A 22,295-nucleotide genomic window follows, 5' to 3' on the forward strand; every position below is an offset into this window, starting at 1 on the left:
CCCCCTGTGCAGATCTCCTTATTTGTGCCTGCAGCTTGATTTTTTCAGGCCGTTCTTTTGTTTGAAAGAATTTAACCAAAGACCCACCCTAACTGATGCCTGAAAGGTTTCTTCCTTTCTCCTCTCGCAGTATCTTCCCTTGTAGACTACATCAATGTTGAAATGTTCTTGCTAAAAATGATGCAGGGAGAAAGACAAAGTTATAAAGTTGGCATCCACAATTTTTCCATCTTGCCCCACTCCCCAGTCTAAATGAGGGGAAAAAAAAATTAGTGGGGTCTCCAGCCCTGTCTGAAGCAGGCATCTATTATTCTGCCAGGTCAATTGCTGCAATGGAAAGCATGACCTCAAGTTTTGTCAGATGCACCAAATTTTCAAGAGAAAAGCCAGAGAGCTGAATATTTGTGTGAAATTTCCTAATTTTGAAAAGTTGGCAATTGTATCAAATTAGGATTATACTCCACTAAACATAACATAAAATCGAAAAGAACATGCAGCATAAATGAGAGAGAAATGTTTTCCTTCATTAGAGGCAGTTCAGTGGCTCCACAGAGATCAGGAATCCAGGTTCCTTCCAGCCTTCTGCTCTGTCATTCCTAGGGGGTGACCTTTACCTTCATGGCCCAATGTGGCTGCAAGAGCTCTAGCGTCCAACTTCCCAGCAGAAGGATGGAGGACTGGCTGGAAAAACAAGGAGACACAGGGTATGCTTCAGGTATGTTTTAAGGGAACTGCCGCAAAACACATCTGCTTCCATCTTATTGGCTAGAACTTAGCTGCATGGTGACAGCTAATTGCAAAGGAAGCTGGGAAATGTAGTCTCTATTTCAGAGGCACTTTCTATAGGGAATAAAGGGAGAAAGACTCTTGGGGTTAGCAATTAATAGTCTGTGTCATAGTAACTATATCAGTCAGGGTTCTCCAGAGAAACAGAACCAGTAGGAGGCACACGGCAAATCTGAAATCTTAGAAAAGACCAGCAGGCTGGAAACTCAAGCCAGATTTTTATATTACAGTCCTTCTCCAGGAAATCTCGGATTTTGCTCTTAAGGCTGTTAACTAATTAGATGAGGCCTACCCACATTATTGACAGTAGACTCCTTAAAGTCGACTGGTTGTAGATATTAATTATATCTGCAAAATATCTTCACAGCCACATCGTTATTAGTGTTGGAACAAACAACTGAGCCCCATAGCCTAACCAAGTTGACACATATAATTAACTATTACACTAATTCACAATTTTACAAAACTATGCATACAAAACAGTAGCTGTCTATGAGCAGGGTATGACCTGCAGCCTGCCAGTTTGCAGTCCTTTCTTTGCATGTCGGAGCAAGGGACTTGGCCCTTTATATAGACCTACGATGTAGTAATACCCTAACCACATACCCACCATACAACTGGAATCACACATACACTGCCACAAGAGGTCTGCAGTGAAGGTCCCAAAGTCCCAGACAGTATGTAGAGAAAGAGTCCTGTTTTTTGTTTGTGTTGCTTTTACCACTGTGCTGATGGAATGCTATCTGATAACACACTTTTCTGACTCCTTTCTGACTCATAAAATTATTTTCACTGTAAAACCCAAACCTCAGTTGCTAGGTAGTGATTTAGAGTCACAGGAGGGGGCAGTGAGGGGAGAAGGCAGGGAGCTGGGGCTAAGAAAAAGCCCAGGGCTTTGTCAGCCTATAATCACCAACCATTCCACTCACCCTACTGGGTGAGACTCTTCTATACTCGCCCCAGACAGTTCGTATCTGGTGCTCCTCTTTCAAAGCTGTCATGCTGTAAAGTTGTGTTATCACTGATTTGTAAGAGCGGTTTATATATTGTGAATATTTATTTTTTCTTTCTTATATGTATTATAATTGGTTTTTCTAATTTTTAAAACATTGTGATGTCTTACACTGTAATTCTGTACAGGCTTACAGCTTTTCTGAGTCTATTTGAATAATATAAGTACTAGAAATGTGGCTAAAATGGGCCCATTAAAAGCAGTAGGCCAGGCACAGTGGCTCATGTCTGCAATCCCGGCACTTTGGAAGACTGAGGTGGGCAGATTGCTTGAGCTCAGGAATTTGAGACCAGCCTGGGCAACATAGTGAAATTCCATCTCTACAAAAAATTTAAAAACAAAAAATAGCTGAGTATAGTGGCATGTGCCTGTAGTCTCTGCTACTTGGGAGGCTGAGCCCAGGAGATAGAGGCTGCAGTGAGATATAATTGCACCACTGTCCTCCAGCCTAGGTGACAGAGTGAGGAAAAAATAAAAATGAAAAGAAGGAAGAAAAAAAAGCATTGACACACTTCTTTTTTTGTTTGTTTGTTTGTTTTTTTGAGACAGGGTCTCATTCTGTTACACAGGCTGGAGGGCAGTGGCGTGATCACAGCTCACTCCCACGGTCAAGCGATCCTCCTGTCTCAGCCTCCTGCATAGCTGGGACTACACACATGCACCAACATGCCCAGCTAATTCTTAAATTCCTTTTAGAGACACAGTCTCACTGTATTGCCCAGGCTGGTATTGAACTCCTGGGCTCAAGTGATCTTCCTGCCTTCACCTCCCAAAGTGTTAGGATTACAGGTGTGAGCCACTGTCCCCGGCCAGCACACAAATTATATCGCCTAGAAATTGATAATTTGACTAAAAGCCAGAAGAGAGAACTAAAATTATTTAGGGTAAATATGTGTCTTATATTTCTTAATTCAGCAACAAATTAGTTATGTTTATGCAACCATCATCATATAAAAATAAAAACAATTATAATTCAGTGGATCTTTTTTCACTTTATGGGAAGCAGGTTTGATTTATCTGGCTTCAGTGCTTTTCCCTGCTGTTTACTTTTCACAAGTAAGTCATCTTTATTGTCATTTTGTTTTTACTGCAAAGTTCATTGGAGTCATCATTTTTGAAGAAACCAAAAATAGATGAGGTAGGCCCATATTGTGGTGGCCATTTCTCTGATCTTTAGAAAAATAGTTCTCCGTATTTGAAAACTAAGAATGCTCATAGAAGGACAATCTAACAGGCTTGCTATTTATAAGACACCTGAATTTGACTCCCATTTGAATGGATGTTTATCCCTGTCAAACTTATGCTTTGGACAGCAAAACACGTAATTTTTAAATTTTTGTTATTATTTTTGAGACAGAGTCCCCTCTTGTTGCCCAGGCTAGAGTGCAGCGGCATGATTACGGCTCACATCAGCCTCAACTTCCCAGGCTCAAGCTATCGTCCCACCTCAGCTTCCCAAGTAGCTGGGACTATAGGTACATGGCACCATACCCAGCTATTTTTTTTCTATTTTTTGTAGAGATGAGGGTCTCACTACATTGCCGAGGCTGGTCTTCAACTCCTGGGCTCAAGCACTCCTCCTGCCTTGGCCTCCCAAAATGCTGGGATTACAGCCATGAGCCACTGTGTCCAGCCGAAACTCCTAATTTTAATGAGAATGGCATCCATTGAAGGCATTGTCCCCAATTGCTTTGTGACATCAGTCCTGGATCAAATGCAAACAGATTTTTCCTTATGACAAATTCTGCACTATAGCCCACAGTATTATATTGCTTTACTCTGTTTTTTTTTTGTTTTTTTCCCTGAGGTAGAGTATCTCTCTGTCACCCAGGGTACAGTGCAGTGGTGCAATCTTGGCTCGCTGCAACCTCTGCCTCCCGGGTTCAAGTGATTCTCCTGCCTCAGCTTCCTGAGTAGCTGGGACTGTAGGCGTGCGCCACCACGCCCAGCTAATTTTTGTATTTTTAGTAGAGACGAGGTTTCATCATATTGGTCAGGCTGGTCTTGAACTCCTGACCTCGTGATCCTCCTGCCTCGGCCTCCCAAAGTGCTGGGATTATAGGCATGAGCCACCGCACCCAGCTATATTGCTTTACTCTTAACATAGATTAAATGCCTATTACCTGATAGATTTTGTATGGCACACATTAAGAACATGCATTTTCTTGCATCTCTTGCTCTTTTTCTACTCTCCTTAAGCATTCATAGGCATGTATTTTCTACTATGATGGCTTATAACAAAAATCTGTAATACTCTTACTTGTGGTCATTGCTGGCTATGTAATTCGCTGAGACCAGTGCAAAATGAAAATATGGGACCTCCTCTGTAAAAAACAGGAAAAAATACAGTTAAAGATACTAATGTAATAGGGATAATAGTGATACTGGAGTAACTACATGAACTTAAACATTGCAAAACTAATAGTTGTGATGTCATAATTTTATATAATACAATAAACAATAATCATTCATTAATGTGATGTCCTGACTACTGTATTTTTCTGGCTCATTTTTCTGCAAATTCATCAAAATTTATTCTTTTCATTTCACTTTCATTTTCAATAGATATGAAATTTATGTCACACAATTTCTTTACCAATAGATAAGACTGAAAGCAACACCAGCCAGTCTTGGGAAATATAAAATCACAAATAAATTTTGATAATTTTTCATTTTGTAAAGGATCTTTCTACTAATGCAGCTGTTAAGAGTGTTTCATAAACTGTGACAGCACTGATATAAATTTCTGATAAATTATTTTGAAATATAAATTTTAGGCCGGGCGCAGTGGCTCAAGCCTGTAATCCCAGCACTTTGGGAGGCCGAGACGGGCGGATCACGAGGTCAGGAGATCGAGACCATCCTGGCTAACATGGTGAAACCCCGTCTCTACTAAAAAATACAAAAAGCTAGCCGGGCGAGGTGGCGGGCGCCTGTAGTCCCAGCTACTCGGGAGGCTGAGGCAGGAGAATGGCGTAAACCTGGGAAGCGGAGCTGGCAGCGAGCTGAGATCCGGCCACTGCACTCCAGCCTGGGCGACAGAGCGAGACTCCGTCTCAAAAAATAAAAATAAAAATAAAAAAATAAAATGAAATATAAATTTTAGTACTTCTAGAGTTGTTGGTTCTTGTGGAATAATTTTTCTAAAGGGACTTAACTCCTTAGACAACTCAGTTTTAAGTAAAAATCTGAATTTAATTTTAAGTATAAATTTATACAATGATATTTTAATGTTTCTGCAGACATAAGGAAATATTTCCTGAAACTTGTGGAGGTCTTACAAGAAACTGAAAGTGGCTTCATAATTTATATTAATTCATAAGGCCTGTTTATGTATTCTGTCACTGACTCTTCAATTACAAGAAAAAAAATGTTTAATTATCTTTCTGCTAAACAAGCTAAACAATTGGTTTGTACTTCCTAGGAAAATAGCATTCTTTTCTGTAGAATGTGACAATCTTTAATTTCTGTTTCTAAGCCTGAGGTTATTTGCTTTCCAGTGTTGTAGTAGTTTTCAAACCTAGACATTCTAAATGCTTTAAGAATTCTAATAACTCCCTGCTATGCTACGACTATGTTCATGTATACACTTTTATTGTATACATGTTGTACTGATTTACTGACAAGTTAGCGGAATGCGTTCCTGTCCCAGTACTCAGGGTGGAGAGTTACTATTTGTGCAGATGATGCAGGGCTAAGCTCTGGGAAGGGATAGGCGAGCTGGTCCCTTCCCAGGCGACCAGTGGGAGCACTGCTAGTTCTGGCAATGCCCATATGCAGAGCCCTTTCCTATCTTTGGAGCCACAGCCACTACTCTCCTGACTGTTACTTCTGCTGCTGCCACCATTACCACTGCAACTGGGCCCAGGTACTGGCTCAGCTGCACTCTGGACTGCCCTAAATCATGCACACATGCATGCCTTCCCGGCTGGGGTGTTTCCACTGCTCATGTGCATGCTTCATTGTCTTACTGGCTTCACTTACCAAACACAAATTCAAAGATAAAATCACTAAGAATTCCAAGACAGCAACAGCAGAGGATTAAACCAAGCATGGGCCCCTTCTGAGAGTGCAACTGCACAGCATATGGTCCTATAGATAGTCTATTAGGCGTCAGGATTTGGACTTTGTGTAGAAGAGAGGATAAGATGACAAGGAAATGATGGGCACTGACAGATTTCCTCCATGATCTTAACTTAAAGCAATAGGTTGTTGATAAATCTACATCATTTTCATACTGAAATGTATGCTCTTTGAGAGCAAGAATCTTGTCTTATGCAGCCCTATATTCCCCATGGGACCTACCTCTGTGCCTTCCATATAGCAGATGTTAAGTACATTAGTTTGAACACATAAATTGCTATTCTTCTGTTTCAGAAGGGTAACGTGTAAAGAGTTGGGAACAGGTGGTCCTTTTATATAAGGCATTAAACTGATCAAAACTGGTATAAAAAATCTGATCTTGTCTGATCCAGGAGGAGAAATATCATTAGTAAGCATTGTGTTTTCTGTGTTCTTTCCACAAATGTGCCCTGTATAAACTTCCTGAGTTTGGTAGAGGAGAATCCTGGTTTTGCTTGCACATACAGAGCATGATGGATTTCATTTTTTCCCCTTTGTTTCCATGTCTTAGAAGCAAAATCATAGAAGGAAACTCTATAGACAATTTCAGATGGAAGATAAAAAAGGATTGGAAGTACAATTTGGCCATGACAATTAGGTGGGAAAGGGTGATGAAACTTATTAACCTAATAAGCTAATGTACTTAAAGTAATAAGAAGTAACTTATTAACCTAATAAGCTAAAGTCCATCCTTTTCTATCTATTACTATGGGCTACATTTTGCACTGCATAAAGACAGAAAGGAGGGATAACATATAGAGGAATGAGTTATTTCCCATTTACTGGATTACATGGTTCCTGTGGCATGAATTTTTTTTAACTTCAAAGATTTTACACAATCTACATGTCAAAAATTCCTGATTGGCTGGGCATGGTGGCTCACGCCTGTAATGCCAGCACTTTGGGAGGCCGAGGCTGGCGGATCACCTGAGGTCAGGAGTTCGAGCCCAGCCTGGCCAACATGGTGAAATCCTGTCTCTACTAATACAAAAATTAGCGGGGCACGGTGGCAAGTGCCTGTAATCTCAGTTACTCGGGAGGCTGAGGCAGGAGAATCACTTGAACCCGGGAGACAGAGGTTGCACTGAGCCGAGATCCCACCACTGCACTCCAGTCTGGGCATCTTGGGAAAAAAAAATTCATGATCACTAGTCATGCTATTAGTTACTAGCAGATCACAGGATTATAGGTCTAGATGTGAGGAAGTAAGAAATCTCAAAGTGCTGATTTTTTTTTTAAGTTTATGGGAAGAACAAATATTAAAGATCTAAGTCTCTAAGTTAAAGACTAATCACTGTCTTCTTCACCAACAGGTCTTAATCTTAATACTTTGAAGGGTAAATATATTTATTCCAATTCCCACAAATGCTGCATTTCTCTAATAAAACCTGATAAAGGCTGGGTGTGGTGGCCCGTGCCTATAGTCCTAGCTACTCGGGAGACTGAAGTGGGAGGACAGCTTGAGCCCCAGGAGGTTGAGGCTGGTGTGAGCCGCAATTATGCCATTGCACTCCAGCCTGGGTGACAGAGTGAGACCCTGTCTCAAAGAAAAAAAAAAAAACAAAAATTGAAAAACCTGACAAAAAGATGTGGATAAGATTGTAACAGTTTATGGATTCCCAGACAAGTATTTTGCCTTTCATTTTACTTCCTCCTTATGAGAATTGTTACCAGATTCTTGGTAATATAAATGCACAATTGGATGCATTTCACACATGTCAATATAAACTGCATTCAATCTTTGAAAGAAAGATATTATTGCAATTCTGCAACAGAGTAAAGTAAGCCAGGGGACTAGTTACTTATGCAGATAACAGTAACAGAGTCATACATGTAATAAATGTTGAGTGTCTGCTATATATCAGGCACTTTAATAGTGCTGGGGATATATCTGTGAACAAAAGAATAAAAACAAAAACAAAAATGTTTGCCCTCATGTAGCTCACATTACATTGAAGAAACACAAGCGAAAAATAATGTACCTAAGTGGGTTGGAGGCCAAAAGGTTGAGGGGTCATGATCAACTCAGTATACCACTGGAGGCCATATGAGTAAACAGCAAACTTTCTCATAAACGCAGAATGTTGGCAAACTGACAAACTGCGTCTGCCACTGGAAGGAATGCTGAGAGCAGTCATGCCCCAAGCACAGTGTTTCTTGTGATTAGGTATATCTGAAGCCTATTAGTAATAATATGAACCTGTGATCAGTTAAGCAGCTGACCAACCGTTACCTCCTCCTCCCTGCTCTTTCTACCCAATAAATAAGAAGGGCTGTGGAAACCTGGGGACTGCCTTTGCTCACTAGAAGCGGGGAGCTCTCTTCTTTCCTGGTTTCCCTTCCTTTAAAATAGTTTCTTTTTCCTAAGTTTACATTTCTACGTCCATCCCTTCCTTCAGTCTTGTAATGACGGTCTCAAGTAGTATTAGTGGCAGTCAGTCACATATGTGAAAAAGTACATTGTAGAGGTTTATTTCTACAGGACAAACCACCTTCAAAACCAGGTGACTCAAAACAATAAGTATTTATTATTGCTTACTAGAGCAAATGGAAAGGAAAATGGAAATGTGTATGTGATAGAGAGGAAGAGGAAGAGAGAGGGAGAGGTACAAGGGGGTTGGGTTGCAATTTTAAATAAGGGGATCACCTTATTGAGAAGGCAGCTGTGGTATGCAGCCTCTTTGATGGTCCCCAGTAGTCTGAATTTCCTGGGCTTCTTTGAGTATCCTCTTCCTTTGAGTATGGGCTGGACCTAGTAACTCCTTTCTAACAAAGAGAATATGGCAAAAGTGACAAGACTTTTCCAAGATTAAGTTATAATGAGATTGTCTTCCTTTGTGGACGCTCTTGCTTGCTTTAATTTCCAAGATTAAGTTATAATGAGATTGTCTTCCTTTTGTGGGCACCCTTGCTTGCTTGCTCTGATGGAAGCTGGGTACCATGTTGTGAGATGCTCTATGCAGAGGTCCCTCCATAGAGGCAAGGAACTGAAGGAGGCCCCAGCCAATGAGGGGCCCTTTTTTTTTTTCTTTCTTTCTTTCTTTCTTTTTTTTTTTGAGACAGGGTCTCCCTTTGTTACCCAGGCTGGAGTACAGTGGGGTTATCTTGACTCACTGCAACCTCTACCTCCTGGGCTCAAGAGATCCTCCTACCTCAGCCTCCCAAGTAGTTGGGGCTACAGGTGCAAGCAACTACACCCGGCTAATTTTTGTATTTTTTGTAGAGGTGGGGTTTTGCCATGTTCCCCAGGCTGATCTTGAACTCCTGAGCTCAAACAATCCACCTGCCCTGGCCTCCAAAAGTGCTGAAATTACAGGTGTGAGCCACTGTGTCTGGCCTGGAACTAGGGCCTTTAGTTCAAGAGCCCATGGGGAACTGAACCCCACTAACAACCATGTGAGTGGGCTTGAAGGTGGTCCTCCCTCAGTAGAGCTTACAGATGAGACAACAGCCCCGGGGACATCCTGACTGCAGAGAATCCTTGAGGCTGAGGCACCCAGCTAAGTTGTACCTGGAATCCTGACCCCTGAAACAATGAGATAATAGATGTTTGTTTTTAGATCCTAAGACTTGGAGTCTTAGGGGACTAAAGACTGTTACACAGCAGTGGATAACTAATACAGTGATGTTTGAACATAGACTTGAAGAAGCTGAGTGAGAAGGCCATGCGGCTGTCTTGGAGAAGTGCATTCCAGGCAGAGGAAAAGCCAGTGCACAGACACTGAAGCATGGCATGACTGATGTGTATAAGGAGTATCATATACATGATCATCTACAGTCCACTGAGGAGAACAGCAGATGAGGTAACATGTATGACTGGAGGCCACAGCATATTGGGCCTAGTGGGTTATTAGAACTTTAGCCTTACTCCAAGAGAAATTGGCAGCTGCGTTGCAGGGTTTGGAGACAGTAGTGGCATGATCTCATTTATGTTTGTGAAAGATCACTCTAGCTTGTGTTGAGAATTGTCTGTAAGGTATAAGGGGGAAAGCAGGGAGCTCACTTAGTCGGTTGCAATAATCTAGGCAAGAAATGAATGAAAATCACGATGGTAGTTAGTAGAAAGATGATAACAGAGGTAGATTCTGGACATGCTCTAAACGTTGACCCACTGATTTCTGGATTGTGAAAGAAAGAAGAGTCAAGGAAGACTCCATGGCTTTTGGTTCGAGTAAGTGAAAAAACAGGAAGAATGTAGGTGGCTCAGGTGTGGGGAAGAGGAAAATCAGAAATTCACCTTTAATCATGTCGAACTTAAGAACAGCTAGTGCTGTTCAAGTCAGGTAGAGCTGTTAAGTAGGCAACTGGATATATGAGTCTAGAGGTCAGGGTGATGTCTGGGCTGAATATATAAATTTAGGAGTTGTCAGCATATAAATAGTATTTAAAATTATGAGACTGAATGAGTTCACCAAGTATTGATAAAGAAAGGGACCCAGGACTGAGAACTGGGGCAATTCAACATTCAGACATCAGGAAACAGAAGAGATCAGCAGAGGAACCTGGGAAGGAACAGCCAGGGAGGTAGGAGGAAAATCCAGTGTAATGTCTCAGAACCAATTAAAGAACGCATCTTAAATGAGGTAACCAACTGCTACTATGCTGGGATGAACACTGAGAAACAACTCTTGGGTTTAGCAGTGTGGTCATTGGAGACCTTTTCAAGAGCAGTTTAATAAAGTTCTGAGAGCAAAAAAAATAAAAATAAAAAAAGTGACTATAGGGGGTTTAGCAGTGGGAGGGAAAGGACTGATGTTAGTAAGAATAGACTAATCTTTCCAGGAGCTTTGCTGCCAAGGAACTAGTGAGATCAGGTGGTATCTGGTGAGGAAAATGGAGTTAGGTTTTAAAAAGATATTTGGGGCCAGGCTTGGTGGCTCATGCCTGTAATCCCAGCACTTTGGGAGGCCAAGGCAGGTGGATTACTTGAGGCCAGGAGTGTGAGACCAGCCTGCTCAACACGGTGAAACCCCGTCTCTACTAAAAATATGAAAATTAGCTGGGCGTGGTGGCACACTCCTATAATCTCAGTTAGTCGGGAGGCTGAGGCAGGAGAATCACTTGAACCTGGGAGTGGAGCTTGCAGTGAGCCGGGATCACACTACTGCACTCCAGCCTGGGCGACATAATAAGACTGTCTCAAAAAATAAACAAGTAAAATAAATATCAAGATATTTGGGCCTGGCGCGGTGGCTCACACCTGTAATCCCAGCACTTTGGGAGGCCGAGGTGGGTGGATCACCTGAGGTCGGGAGTTCGAGATCAGCCTAACATGGAGAAACCCCGTCTCTACTAAAAATACAAAATTAGCCAGGCGTGATGGCGCATGCCTGCAATCCCAGCTACTCGGGAGGCTGAGGCAGGAGAATCACTTGAACCTGGGAGGCAGAGGTTGCAGTGAGTTAAGATCACACCATTGCGCTCCATCCTGGGCAACAAGAGCAAAACTGTCTCAAAAAAAAAAAAAAAATTTGGGCCCAGCACAGTGGCTCATGACTGTAATCCCAGCACTTTGGGAGGCCAAGGTGGCCCAATTGCTTGAGCCCAGGAATTCAAGACCAGCCTGGGCAACACGGTGAAACCCCGTCTCTACGAAAAATACAAAAATTAGCTCGGTGTGATAGTGCGCACCTGTAATTCCAGCCACTCAGGAAGGTGAGGCAGGAAGATCACCCCAACCCAGAGAGGTCAAGTCTGCAGTGAGTTGTGATCATGCCACTGCACTCCAGCCTCGGTGACAGAAGGGGACCCTGTCTCAAAAAGAGATTTATCTTCTGATGGGAAAGTGGGAATGTTGAGAAGAGCGCAAAAAATTGACATAATAGAGGGAAGAATGGTCAATGTCCTTAGGTAGGTGAAAGAGAATCCAATCTAGCGCCCAAGAGGCTGAGTTTTAGGTAGAAATTCAAAGTTTGTTTACAGTTTCAGGAAAAAAAATGTAAATGGATGAAATGAACAAGAAATATTACTGATGTCTTATCTAGTAGTCTCTTCAAGTTATTATCTGTATCTTTCATTGTCTTTGAGATATTTTACAACTCTGTAAGTGGCAGATAACTGATAGAAATGCAAATAATTCTTTTCCATAGACGTATAGTGAATTTAGCCCAGTGGAGGCACAGTTGATTCCCCTCCCCCATTATAGAGGCCAGTTGTGCATCTGTTAAGCAAATTCATTTTGACATGCCTCGTATCTATATATGTATCTGTTTTTAGGATTATTTTTTAAACTAGTTCCAACATCTTAGTGGTTCCTTTATTAGTGAGTTAAGTAAAATCTTTGGCACATGTTCAGTTTATATTTATATGAGAATTTATATGAGAAAATTTTTTTTCTTTCTTTTAAAGAGGCCAGGTGCAGTGCATGTAATCTCAGCACTTTGGGAGACTGAGATGGGGAGATCGCTTGAGGCCAGGAGTGCAAGACCAGCCTGGGCAACATAGCAAGACATTGACTCTACCAAAAAAAAAAAAAAAAGGATTCTTCAACTTCAACAATAACACGAGGAAAAGTAATACACACAGACACAGATGCTTAGGTGGGTGGAAGTGGTGGTGCCAACCAGTGCAAGTTCTTTCCAATAGCTTCACTTTTCTTAGAAAAGATGTAAAATAGTTAGGAGAGTGGCAAATGGACTAGAGAATTTTAATATGACTGCAGCATTAAAAGCCACTTGAGGCCAAGCAAAGTGGCTCATGCCTGTAATCCCAGCACTATGGGAGGCCAACACGGGCGGATCACCTAACGTCAGGAGTTTGAGACCAGCCTGGCCAACATGGTGAAACCCCGTCGCTACTAAAAATACAAAAATTAGCCAGGCATTGTGATGCTCGCCTGTAATCCCAGCTACTTGGGAGGCTGAGGTAGGAGAATTGCTTGAACCTGGGAGGCAGATGCTGCAGTAAGCGGAGATCATACCACTTCACTCCAGCCTGGGTGACAGAGGGAGACTCTGTCTCAAAAAAAAAAAAAAAAAAAGCCACTTGCGGTTAGTGGTCATGAATTTAAAGTGAGCTATTGATGTATTGAATTTCTCCAGGCACAGTTCAACTGCATGGGTGCACACACAAAGGAGGGAAGGTTGAATTAACCAGGATTTTGGCTTTGGTAAGTGGGTAGGCAAAAGCAATATAAGGAGGCAAGAGAGTTGGGGATATATATAAAGGACTGATTATAATGATTTACTAGGAATTTAGTCCAGGTAAGGAGGTAAGAGAAGATTCATGAGAAATGAATGACCGTGAAAATGTGATGAGATCAAAAGACTGGAGATCCCAGTAGAGTTGACGGATTGTTGGAGTTGCAGTACTAAAACAATGAGCTGGAAAGGCAGGTGTTAATAGTTAGAAAGGAAGAAAACAACACTATTTCTGTTTGGGGTCGGCATTCTAGCATCTGAACAGACATTCTATTGTTCGAGGATCACTTACCTGCTAACCACCACATTCCCCTTTTTGTGTATAGGAGGACAGATGTTTTGCATGGAGTGCTTACTTATTCCTTCTAGTCTCTCTCAATGTGATGATTCCATGCAATCAAGTTTTTTTGTTTTGTTTTGTTTTTTCAAGAGTGAACAAAATCTGCAGACAGGCAGGCAGCATGATGAGCAGGGTCCCTGTGGAAGGTTGTGCAGTTTGTACACTGCACAAGGGACACCGGGCTGAGATCCATCCCAAACTCTGCTCACTGACTGTGGCCCCATCACCAGTTGACATTTTTGGCTCACAAAGGCTCATGCCCTGCCACCATGGGGCTGTTCCTTGGGTCATGCCTTTTCTGCTTCCCAGAAAGGTGCTGTGTAGGCCAGCGAGCTCTGATAAAGACTGCATATGCACCATGAGGTTTAAGCCAGAGGGCTGGGCTTGAGGGAGATGTGCCCTTTTGTTGAAAAAATCCCTTGTGGACTTGTATCCTCAAAAATCCTCAAATTGCTTCAAGCATTCAGTCTTTTTGAACGAAGAGACCCGATATTATACTTTCTCAATTATATGTATAAAGTAGCTCTTGACATATAGTTTCATTTGGGTAATTAGGTTTTACTTCTCCCAAAACCAATACTTGGCTTTCTAGATCACTGCTATTTGAAAAAAACGGTGAGGTATCATATGCATTATTTATGGATCACTGGTCTCTCCACTGTTTCTTGTCTATTTATCAGGAAAATCTTAGATTAGACTAATATATTTATGAAAAACCAGTTGAATGTTTTGTTTTGTTTTGTTTTTTTCTCCTGATAAGTAATGTGAAAGAGTGGGCAGAAGTTGCTTAAATAGTTTACAGGGGTAAAGAAATTCGACTTGCTCATTTACTGTTTTATGGTCTTCTTTAATATATCAGCTCATTTTGAGAGATCTCACTTATCAATGGTTCTTGAGTTTTCAGGCACCTTATGCAAATGTTGCAGTCTCCTTAAACCAGGTATCTATTAAGCTACATACAAAAATATCTGCAAAGGTTTTGTGTGTGTGTGTGTGTGTGTGTAGGAATTCTAGCAATAACCACTCATTGAAGTAAAAATCTAATACAGGGCACGGCTTTGTAGAGACAAAATAATCCATGTTAGAGTAAGCAAATGTTAGTGTGTAGGATGAGCTTCACAAAAACAAAGGCCATTTTCAGCACACTTTTAGTCAGTAATCAAGGGAAGGCTGCTAATGAGGTAGTTCAATGTCATTTCCCCTGACTTAATGGCAGTAGAAAATGAAAGATTAAGGCTATTTAAGCCAACAGGAAAATCATGAATCTCTACCTTTAAGCTACTTCTGGGTCCTTGTGAAGAATGTGCAAAATCCCTGATGCTCTCCCGCTAGGCACATGGAATATTTTCACCAACACAAAAAACAGTGCTGATTCTGACACCGCAAGCACTGCTCAATTCTCATTTATTTCCTACTGGTGACGCTTTCACCAAAGGCCATGCTACGTTGTTCTGAACCCCTTTCAGGCCATCACTATTTCCTCTTTTATCTTTGCCTAGAAATGTGATGTTTGGGCAAAGAAGGAAAAGGGAAAGTACGAAACAGGGATGAGTGGGAGAGAGACAGCAAGAAACAGGGGTGAGAAACTGGACACTGCAGCTTTCTCACAACCCCTGACAGGGTGCGTCATCAGATGCTCATTATTTTACTTAAGAGTGCAATGAGATTCCAGAACATCAGCCAAATCTCTAATCTAACCTGGGCATAAAATTGCATGCTGAAATAAAATACATTTTTCTCCAAATAATTTATTAAAAATTACACTTGATATTCATGTGGAAATTAAGACCAAATTGCAATATGCTTTCCATTTCCAATGTACAAAGAGTTTTGTTCCTGACAATGACAAATTCTAAATAATAAGTAAAATAAATATGGCATTTATTTAGGTAGTGTGAGCCACAGGTTAATCTTCAGTGGTGTTTGGTTGATGGGAGAGAAAATGCTCCATCAGAATTGTTGTAAGAACTTTCAAATGTGCCTGACATGCATTCAGGAGTGGTGACTTACGCCTGTAATCCCAGCACTTTGGGAGGCCGAGGCAAGTGGATCACCTGAGATCAGGATTTCGAGACCAGCCTGGCCAACATGGTGAAACCCCATCTCTACTGGAAATACAAAAATTAGCCAGGTGTGGTGGTGGGCACTTGTAATCCCAGCTACTTGGGAGGCTGAGGCAGGAGAATCGCTGGAACCCAGAAGGCGGAGGTTGCAGTGAGCCAGGATCCCACCACTGCACTCCAGTCTGGGTGACAGAATGAGACTCTGTCTCCAAAAAAAAAAAAAAAAAAGGAATCTTAGTTTAATTATAGCCCCAGGGATGGGGTGGGGATGATTGACTATGCATTTGATATGTATCTTATTAATCATAAGGTTCTTTCCCCCATAGCAAAGTACATATAAATGCAAAGCTTTAGTGCTTAGCTGACTGTAATAGGACATCTTCATAAAAGGAATACACTTAACACCTCAGCCAATAAGCCAGAGAATCTTATGCTGCACAAATGTGCAGTTTTAATGTGTTGCTCAGGCTATAGTATTATTTTTTAAGTTTTTGGTTTTGTTTTATACCATGCATTTATTTCCCTCTGAATTAATCACAGGTACTTTCTTTAACATAAGCTATTTTAAGTATAAACTTTATTCCTGAATATTTTCAGATGCATTCTGCTAGTTCAAATAAACTCACACAGACATTAATCCAATTTGAATAACTACATATGAATGAGGCTACAGTATTATTCAATCCAGAGTGTGTCACTTCCGTTCATGAAGGCTTGCTATGCATAAATATAAAAATATTTTATCTTCTGATGCTTTCACTTTTGAAGTACTCCCTTCAAGGGACTTCAAAAAAATTAAAGAGCTTTCAAAGTGTTCTGTGAGGCTATGATTTGAGGGGGAGATGAATGGAAATGGCTAATGATAGTTATTTAACTGGAGATATTTGTGGTAACATGCGAAAGTATAAATGAACTCCAACAAACTCATTTTTCCCTGAAACTTTTGGTGGAAAATTATATATTATTTTGAGACAGGGTCTTGCTCTGTTGCCCAGGCCAGGCTGGGGTGCAGTGGCGTGACCTCGGCTCACTGTACCCTTGACCTCCTGGGCTCAAGCGATTTTCCCACTTCAGCCCACTCCCAAGTGTCTGGGACCACAGACATGTACCACCACTCTTGGCTAATTTTTGTATTTTTTTGTGGAGATAGGGTTTCACCATGTTGCCCAGGCTGGTCTTGAACTCTTGGACCCAAGCAATCTGCCCACCTTGGCCTCCCAAAGTGCTGGGATTACAGATGTGAGCCACTGCACCCAGCCTATTATTTTGAAAGGTTATTCTGCCTTTACTGAAATGCAACAAACAGTTATTGAGCACCTACTATATTATTATATAGTCCATTCCTACTAGGCTACCGCAGCCATTGATGATCTTATCTCTTCCTTTGTGTGTGTGTGTGTCTGTGAAGCTGTTTGTATATTTTTGGTTAGTTTGCTTGCGAAACAGCTTGGAGAAGTTTCATCTACCTTTTTTTTTTGAGACGGAGTCTCGCTCTGTCGCCCAGGCTGCAGTGCAGTGGCACCATCTCGGCTCACTGCAAGCTCTGCCTCCTGGGTTCATGCCATTCTCCTGCCTCAGCCTCCCGAGTAATTGGGACTACAGGCACCCGCCACCGTGCCCGGCTAATTTTTTGTGTTTTTAGTAGAGACGGGGTTTCACCATGGTCTCGATCTCTTGACCACGTGATCCGCCCACCTCGGCCTCCCAAAGTGCTGGGATTACAGGCGTGAGCCGCCGTGCCCGGCCTGTTTCATTTACTTTTCATCAGTTCGTTGGTTTTATAAAGCATCTCAGAAAGTGGACCCAGAAATCGCAGATCTGCCATTAGTATTTATTCTTTAAAGATACTTTGGAGATTCATTTTCTTGAGTGGCACTGCCATGCTCATTCAGTGAAAACCTGTGGGGTATAGAAATGGAATGGAGAGTTTTAAACAGCTCTGCCAAAACTGTACTTTGGGCTCCAGACTTCACTGTCCTTAGGCATTGAAACCATCACCTGGTTTGCATTCTTCATGACTGAGGTTAACTTAAAACAAAAATGGTAGGAAAGCTTTTCTATGCTTCGGGTAAGAGACAAATTTGCTTTTGTAGAATTGGTGGCTGAGAAAGGCAGACAGGGCCTGACTAAAGAAGACATTTGTCACCACTAGCCACCAGGTGAAGTTGTGGAACCCAAAGGTGACAGCCATGGAAACGTAGATCATCAGTTCTGCTAAGTAGTTAGGGGAAGAAACATATTCAAACCAGTCTCCAAATGGGATCCTGTGGTTACAGTGAATGACCACTCCTGAAAGGGTAAAAGAAGATCTCATAAGCATTTAAAGGTTTGAAAAGAAAGTTTCACCACTTCACTCCCAAATCATTTACAGAAACTTTTTTTATTTTTTTGAGACACAGTCTTGCTCTGTTGTCCAAGCTGGAGTGCAGTGGTGCAGTCATGGCTCACTGTAGTCTCATCCTTCCAGGCCCAGGCAATCCTCCTGTCTCAAACTCCCCAGTGGCTAGAACCACAGGTATGCACCACCATGCCTGGCTCATTTTTTGAATTTTTTATAAAGACAGGGTCTGCCTATGTTGCCCAGGTTGGTCTCAAACCGCTGGACTCAAGTGATCCTCCCATCTCAGCATCCCAAAGTGCTGGGATTATCAGTGTGAGCCAACCTGCCCAGCCCAGAAACTCTTATTTAGAAGAGTATCATAGATGTGTGTAAACCACCATCCTGTCACACTTCTGTCAGTCTATTACATATTGAAAAGTCATATGCTTAGGTTAAATTGTCAACTGTCAATAAGCACAAGAGAAAAGCCAGTTACTCCAGCAATCCTCCAAGCTACTACTTAAGAGCTCAGACTACTCCAGAGTCAGACTGTACAAGTTTAAATCCTGGCTCTCCCACTTACTAGCTGTGTAACTTTAGATAAATTGCTTAACCTCTTTGTGCCTTAGTTTCCTCATCTGTAAAATGAAGACTAGTCTGTCATCTCATGTCGGCATTGTGAAGCTGTATGTAAAGCACTCAGAACAGGGCCTGGGACAAAATAAGTACTTGATAAATATTAAAACTATTCAATTTTTTGGCTGGACGCGGTGGCTCATGCTTGTAATCCTAGCACTTTGGGAGACTGAGGTGGGCGGATCACCTGAGGTCAGGAGTTCGAAACTAGCCTGGCCAACATGATGAAACCCCGTCTCTACAAAAAATATAAAAATTAGCCAGGTGTGGTGGCACATGCCTGTAATCCCAGTTACTTGGGAGGCTGAGGCATGAGAATCGCTTGAACCTAGGAGGCGGAGGTTGCAGTGAGCTGAGGTGGCGCCACTGCACTCCAGCCTGGGTGACAGAGTGAGAGTCTGTCTCAAAATAAATAAATAAAATAAAATAAAATAAATAATAGGCCAGGCACAGTGGCTCACGCGTATAATTGGGGCACTTTGGGAGGCTGAGGTGGGTGGATCACCTGAGGTCAGGATTTCGAGACCACCCTGGCTAACATGGTGAAACCTTGTCTCTACTAAAAAAATACAAAAATTAGCTGGGTGTGGTGGTGCACGCCTGTAGTTCCAGCTACTTGAGAGGCTGAGGCAGGAGAATCGCTTGAACCCGGGAGGCAGAGGTTGCAGTGAGCCGAGATTGTGCCATTGCACTCCAGCCTGGGTGACAGAGCGAGACTCCATCTCAAAAATAAAATAAATAAATAAATAAAACTATTCAGTTTTTTTTTTTGAGACACAGTCTAGCTCTGTCACCCCAGCTGGAGTGCAGTGGCACGATCTCGGCTCACTGCAACTTCCGCCTCCCAGGTTCAAGTGATTCTAGTGCCTCAGCCTCCCAAGTAGCCGGGACTACAGGTGCCCACACCACTACACCCAGCTAATTTTTGTATTTTTAGTAGAGACGGGGTTTCACCATGTTGGCCAGGCTGATCTTGAACTCCTGACCTCAAGTGATCCGCCTACCGTGGCTTCCCAAAGTGCTGGGATTACAGGCATGAGCCACTGTGCCTGGCCCATTCAATTTCTAATATTTCAAAAAACCTAATGGAAACTGTACCTGTAATAAGTCAACACAAACTAACTTAAAGGTCAAGTTTTTATGCTGTGGCTGGTACTAACTCCATGGTAACACTTAGTTCTCACATGCTGATGAGACACAAAATGTAGAATCACAGAATGTCAGAACTACTTGGGTCCAGAGAGGTCTTTCAATGTAAGGCTCTCGTTTTCACAGATAGGAAGATCGAGGCCCAGAGAAGTGTCTTGCCAAAAATAAATATTTGATATAGTCAACTAACTAGGGCAGGAAGGAAACGTATACAGGCCCATGGAGAACTAACTTCTGAGGGTTAAAATCCATATGCAGAGGCTTTAAAAGAGGAGGTCTCACCTGCTTTATTTTTCCTGAGATTGCTGAGAATAACATGGCACTTATACTGATGGGCAGATGACCAGATGAACATCATCATCCCAAGAATATGGAACCACCGTGCTTGCATCAGTACATTTTTCCCTGTTACGTAGGCTATAGGAATAAGAACTGTTAGCCAACACTAAACGATTTCACAGGCTCAGGGAATTAAACAAATCATTTAGTCAGCAGAAACACAATTATCCACTTATTCTGTTCCTCAATATCCTAATGTAATTTCCCAAGTACAAAGAGGGGAACCTGTTCCTCAATATCCCGATGTAATTTCCTGATGTAATTTCCCAGTACAGAGGGCAGAGCTCTGTCTCTCTGGACAAAGGAGATATGTTCATCAGTTACGGGCAGCTTCAGTCCCCGTGGCAGAGAATTCCATACAGACACATTCTCTTGCTTCTTCTCTAAATGGTTCAAGCACAAAGTTCAGCTCCCCTACTGTGATCTACTTTCGCATGGTAAGACTCTTGTGTTTACCTTGCTAAGTCCAGTTTTAAGTCTTCTTATGTTTTACAGTGAAGAAAAACACTTTCTAAGGAAATCTCTCTCTGAGCTACCATCCTGCTAGGGAGAGCCTGAAAGCGGAATGCTGACTTGACTAGCTCTGGCCAATGAAGGAAATCACCAGTGGAAAGGCTACCAGGGGTCTTTCTCAAAAGAGGGGGACAGTAAACTGCAAGACGAACAACTCGATGCCATCCAGGTCTGGATAAGAGAGAACACAGTAGAGAGACTGAGTTTCAGGAGTGGAAACACTCAAAGCATCTTCTTCCACTTTCTTCTCTGGCTGCTAGGAAGATGGGAAAAACCCAGACCACCTGGTGACCTGTGGAGCAAACCACTGGCTTCAGAAAACAGAGACATCCCTCTGAGCAGCAGGAAGCAGTTAGCTTAGTCTGAGGCTTGACTGAAGAAACAAATGTGTCCACTGATAATGGGCAAGAACCTGAGGCTCTGGAGCCAAGGGGGAACCCTAAAAAGCTGATTCAAGTAAGAGAACCAAGGATCATGCAATTCCACATGGCCACCTCAAAGCAGGAATCAGTTAATGACAGTTAAGGACTCATAAAAATCCACCGGTCTGCCTGTGTCAATTTATTTTTTAAAAGCTTGTTTTATATAATCAATCTACTATAGTCTTTTAGTGTTTACAAGTTTAGGCATTTAACTACTAGGTTATATGTTTTAAAAAGTTCAAAACAGACTGGGTACAGTGGCTCACACCTGCAATCCTGGCACTTTGGGGGACCAAGGCAGGAGGATCACTTGAGGGGTTTGAGATCAGCCTGCCAACATAGGGAGAACCTGTGTCTACAAAAATGAAATAAGCAAAATATTAAAAATACAGCTTTAAATCTGATAGGCTTCAAGAGCAAGTCAACAGGATGAAAAGTTAGAGTGTCTAGAAGTTCAAATCACTAATAAGTCCTTTACTCTAAATGCTGAGAATTTACCTATGGGAAAAAGGATTTGTTAAGGGTAATGCCAGAATTATAATGCAGGAAAAGGGAGGCAGATGGAAGGGTCACATTTCCTCAGTTCTACTCAGTATTTATTTGTTTATTCATTAGTTACTTAAGGAGTGCCTACTAAGCCTGGCCCTGCTGCAGGTACAAAGGATAAAGCAGGAAATAAGTCAGGCAAGATCCCAGTCCTTATAGTTACATCCTAGTTTGCAGAGTCTTCTTTTCACTTTAAGAAGAACCCTGTGAAATCAGTATGTGTCAGTAATTACTAATGAAGCCTCTGAGGCTCAGAGAAGCTCAATGAGCCAGATGCAGGCCCATGAGACTCTGGAGCCCATGTTATTTCTATCACACCCTTTGGTTGGCAAATGCCCCAGTGTGTTTTCTCTCAACGAATTACTGAAACCAACTTTCCCCATATTGTCCCAAATGATCCCACATGACCCTTGAAGGACAAGAGGTGAAACAGAAAACAGCTTCAGAAAGAAGTGCTTGGAAAGTTATTTTTATGGGCTCCTCTTCCTTGACTGTCTATGCAGGAGGGAAGGCAAAGTTGAGATGCAGCCAGTAGAGGAAACTCTGGGAGAGGCAGGTAATGCCAACAGACATGAACACACTGAAAGCTAGCAGCCACCAAGTGCTCTGCAAAGTTCCTTTAGGGGGAGAACCAGCACTGCCCACCAGGAATGACAGCCCCTTCCATTGTACTGGCTGGCAGAATGCCACCACAGACATGCCAGGGAGGAATAAGTTCAGAGGAATCAGACAGAGAGATGATAGCTAAGTGGCTGGAGCCAATGAATAATTCATGAATTGAGAAAGATCGTCAATAAATCCTCCTTTAAAATCACGCCTCTAGTCAGAGGCCTTAGGTTGAGCAACAGCAAAAGAGAGAAGACTTTCATGGGGCACTCATACCAAAATCTAACCTGAGGAGGAAGCTC

General features: G+C 42.1%; 1 protein-coding gene and 1 long non-coding RNA gene across 2 annotated transcripts in view; one reads left to right on the plus strand and one right to left on the minus strand.

Moving 5' to 3' along the window:
• Window positions 1–20,961, plus strand: LOC117085600. The gene is made up of 4 exons (XR_004438013.1): window positions 1–1,463; window positions 9,560–9,723; window positions 12,269–12,432; window positions 20,402–20,961. It is a non-coding gene; the product is annotated as an uncharacterized LOC117085600 (long non-coding RNA).
• Window positions 17,273–22,295, minus strand: part of SRD5A3 (steroid 5 alpha-reductase 3) — a 24,898-nt gene continuing 19,875 nt past the window's right edge. Inside the window, exons 4-5 of the mRNA XM_033214646.1 lie at window positions 19,850–19,984; window positions 17,273–17,751 (exon numbers count right to left, since the gene is read on the minus strand). Coding sequence (XP_033070537.1) covers window positions 17,492–17,751; window positions 19,850–19,984 — 395 coding nt within the window. The 3' untranslated portion in view covers window positions 17,273–17,491. The remainder of the gene's footprint in view (window positions 17,752–19,849; window positions 19,985–22,295) is intronic.

This window comes from Trachypithecus francoisi, unplaced genomic scaffold (assembly GCF_009764315.1).
Source record: "Trachypithecus francoisi isolate TF-2019V2 unplaced genomic scaffold, Tfra_2.0 Lachesis_group1, whole genome shotgun sequence".
NCBI classification, from domain to species: domain Eukaryota; kingdom Metazoa; phylum Chordata; class Mammalia; order Primates; family Cercopithecidae; genus Trachypithecus; species Trachypithecus francoisi.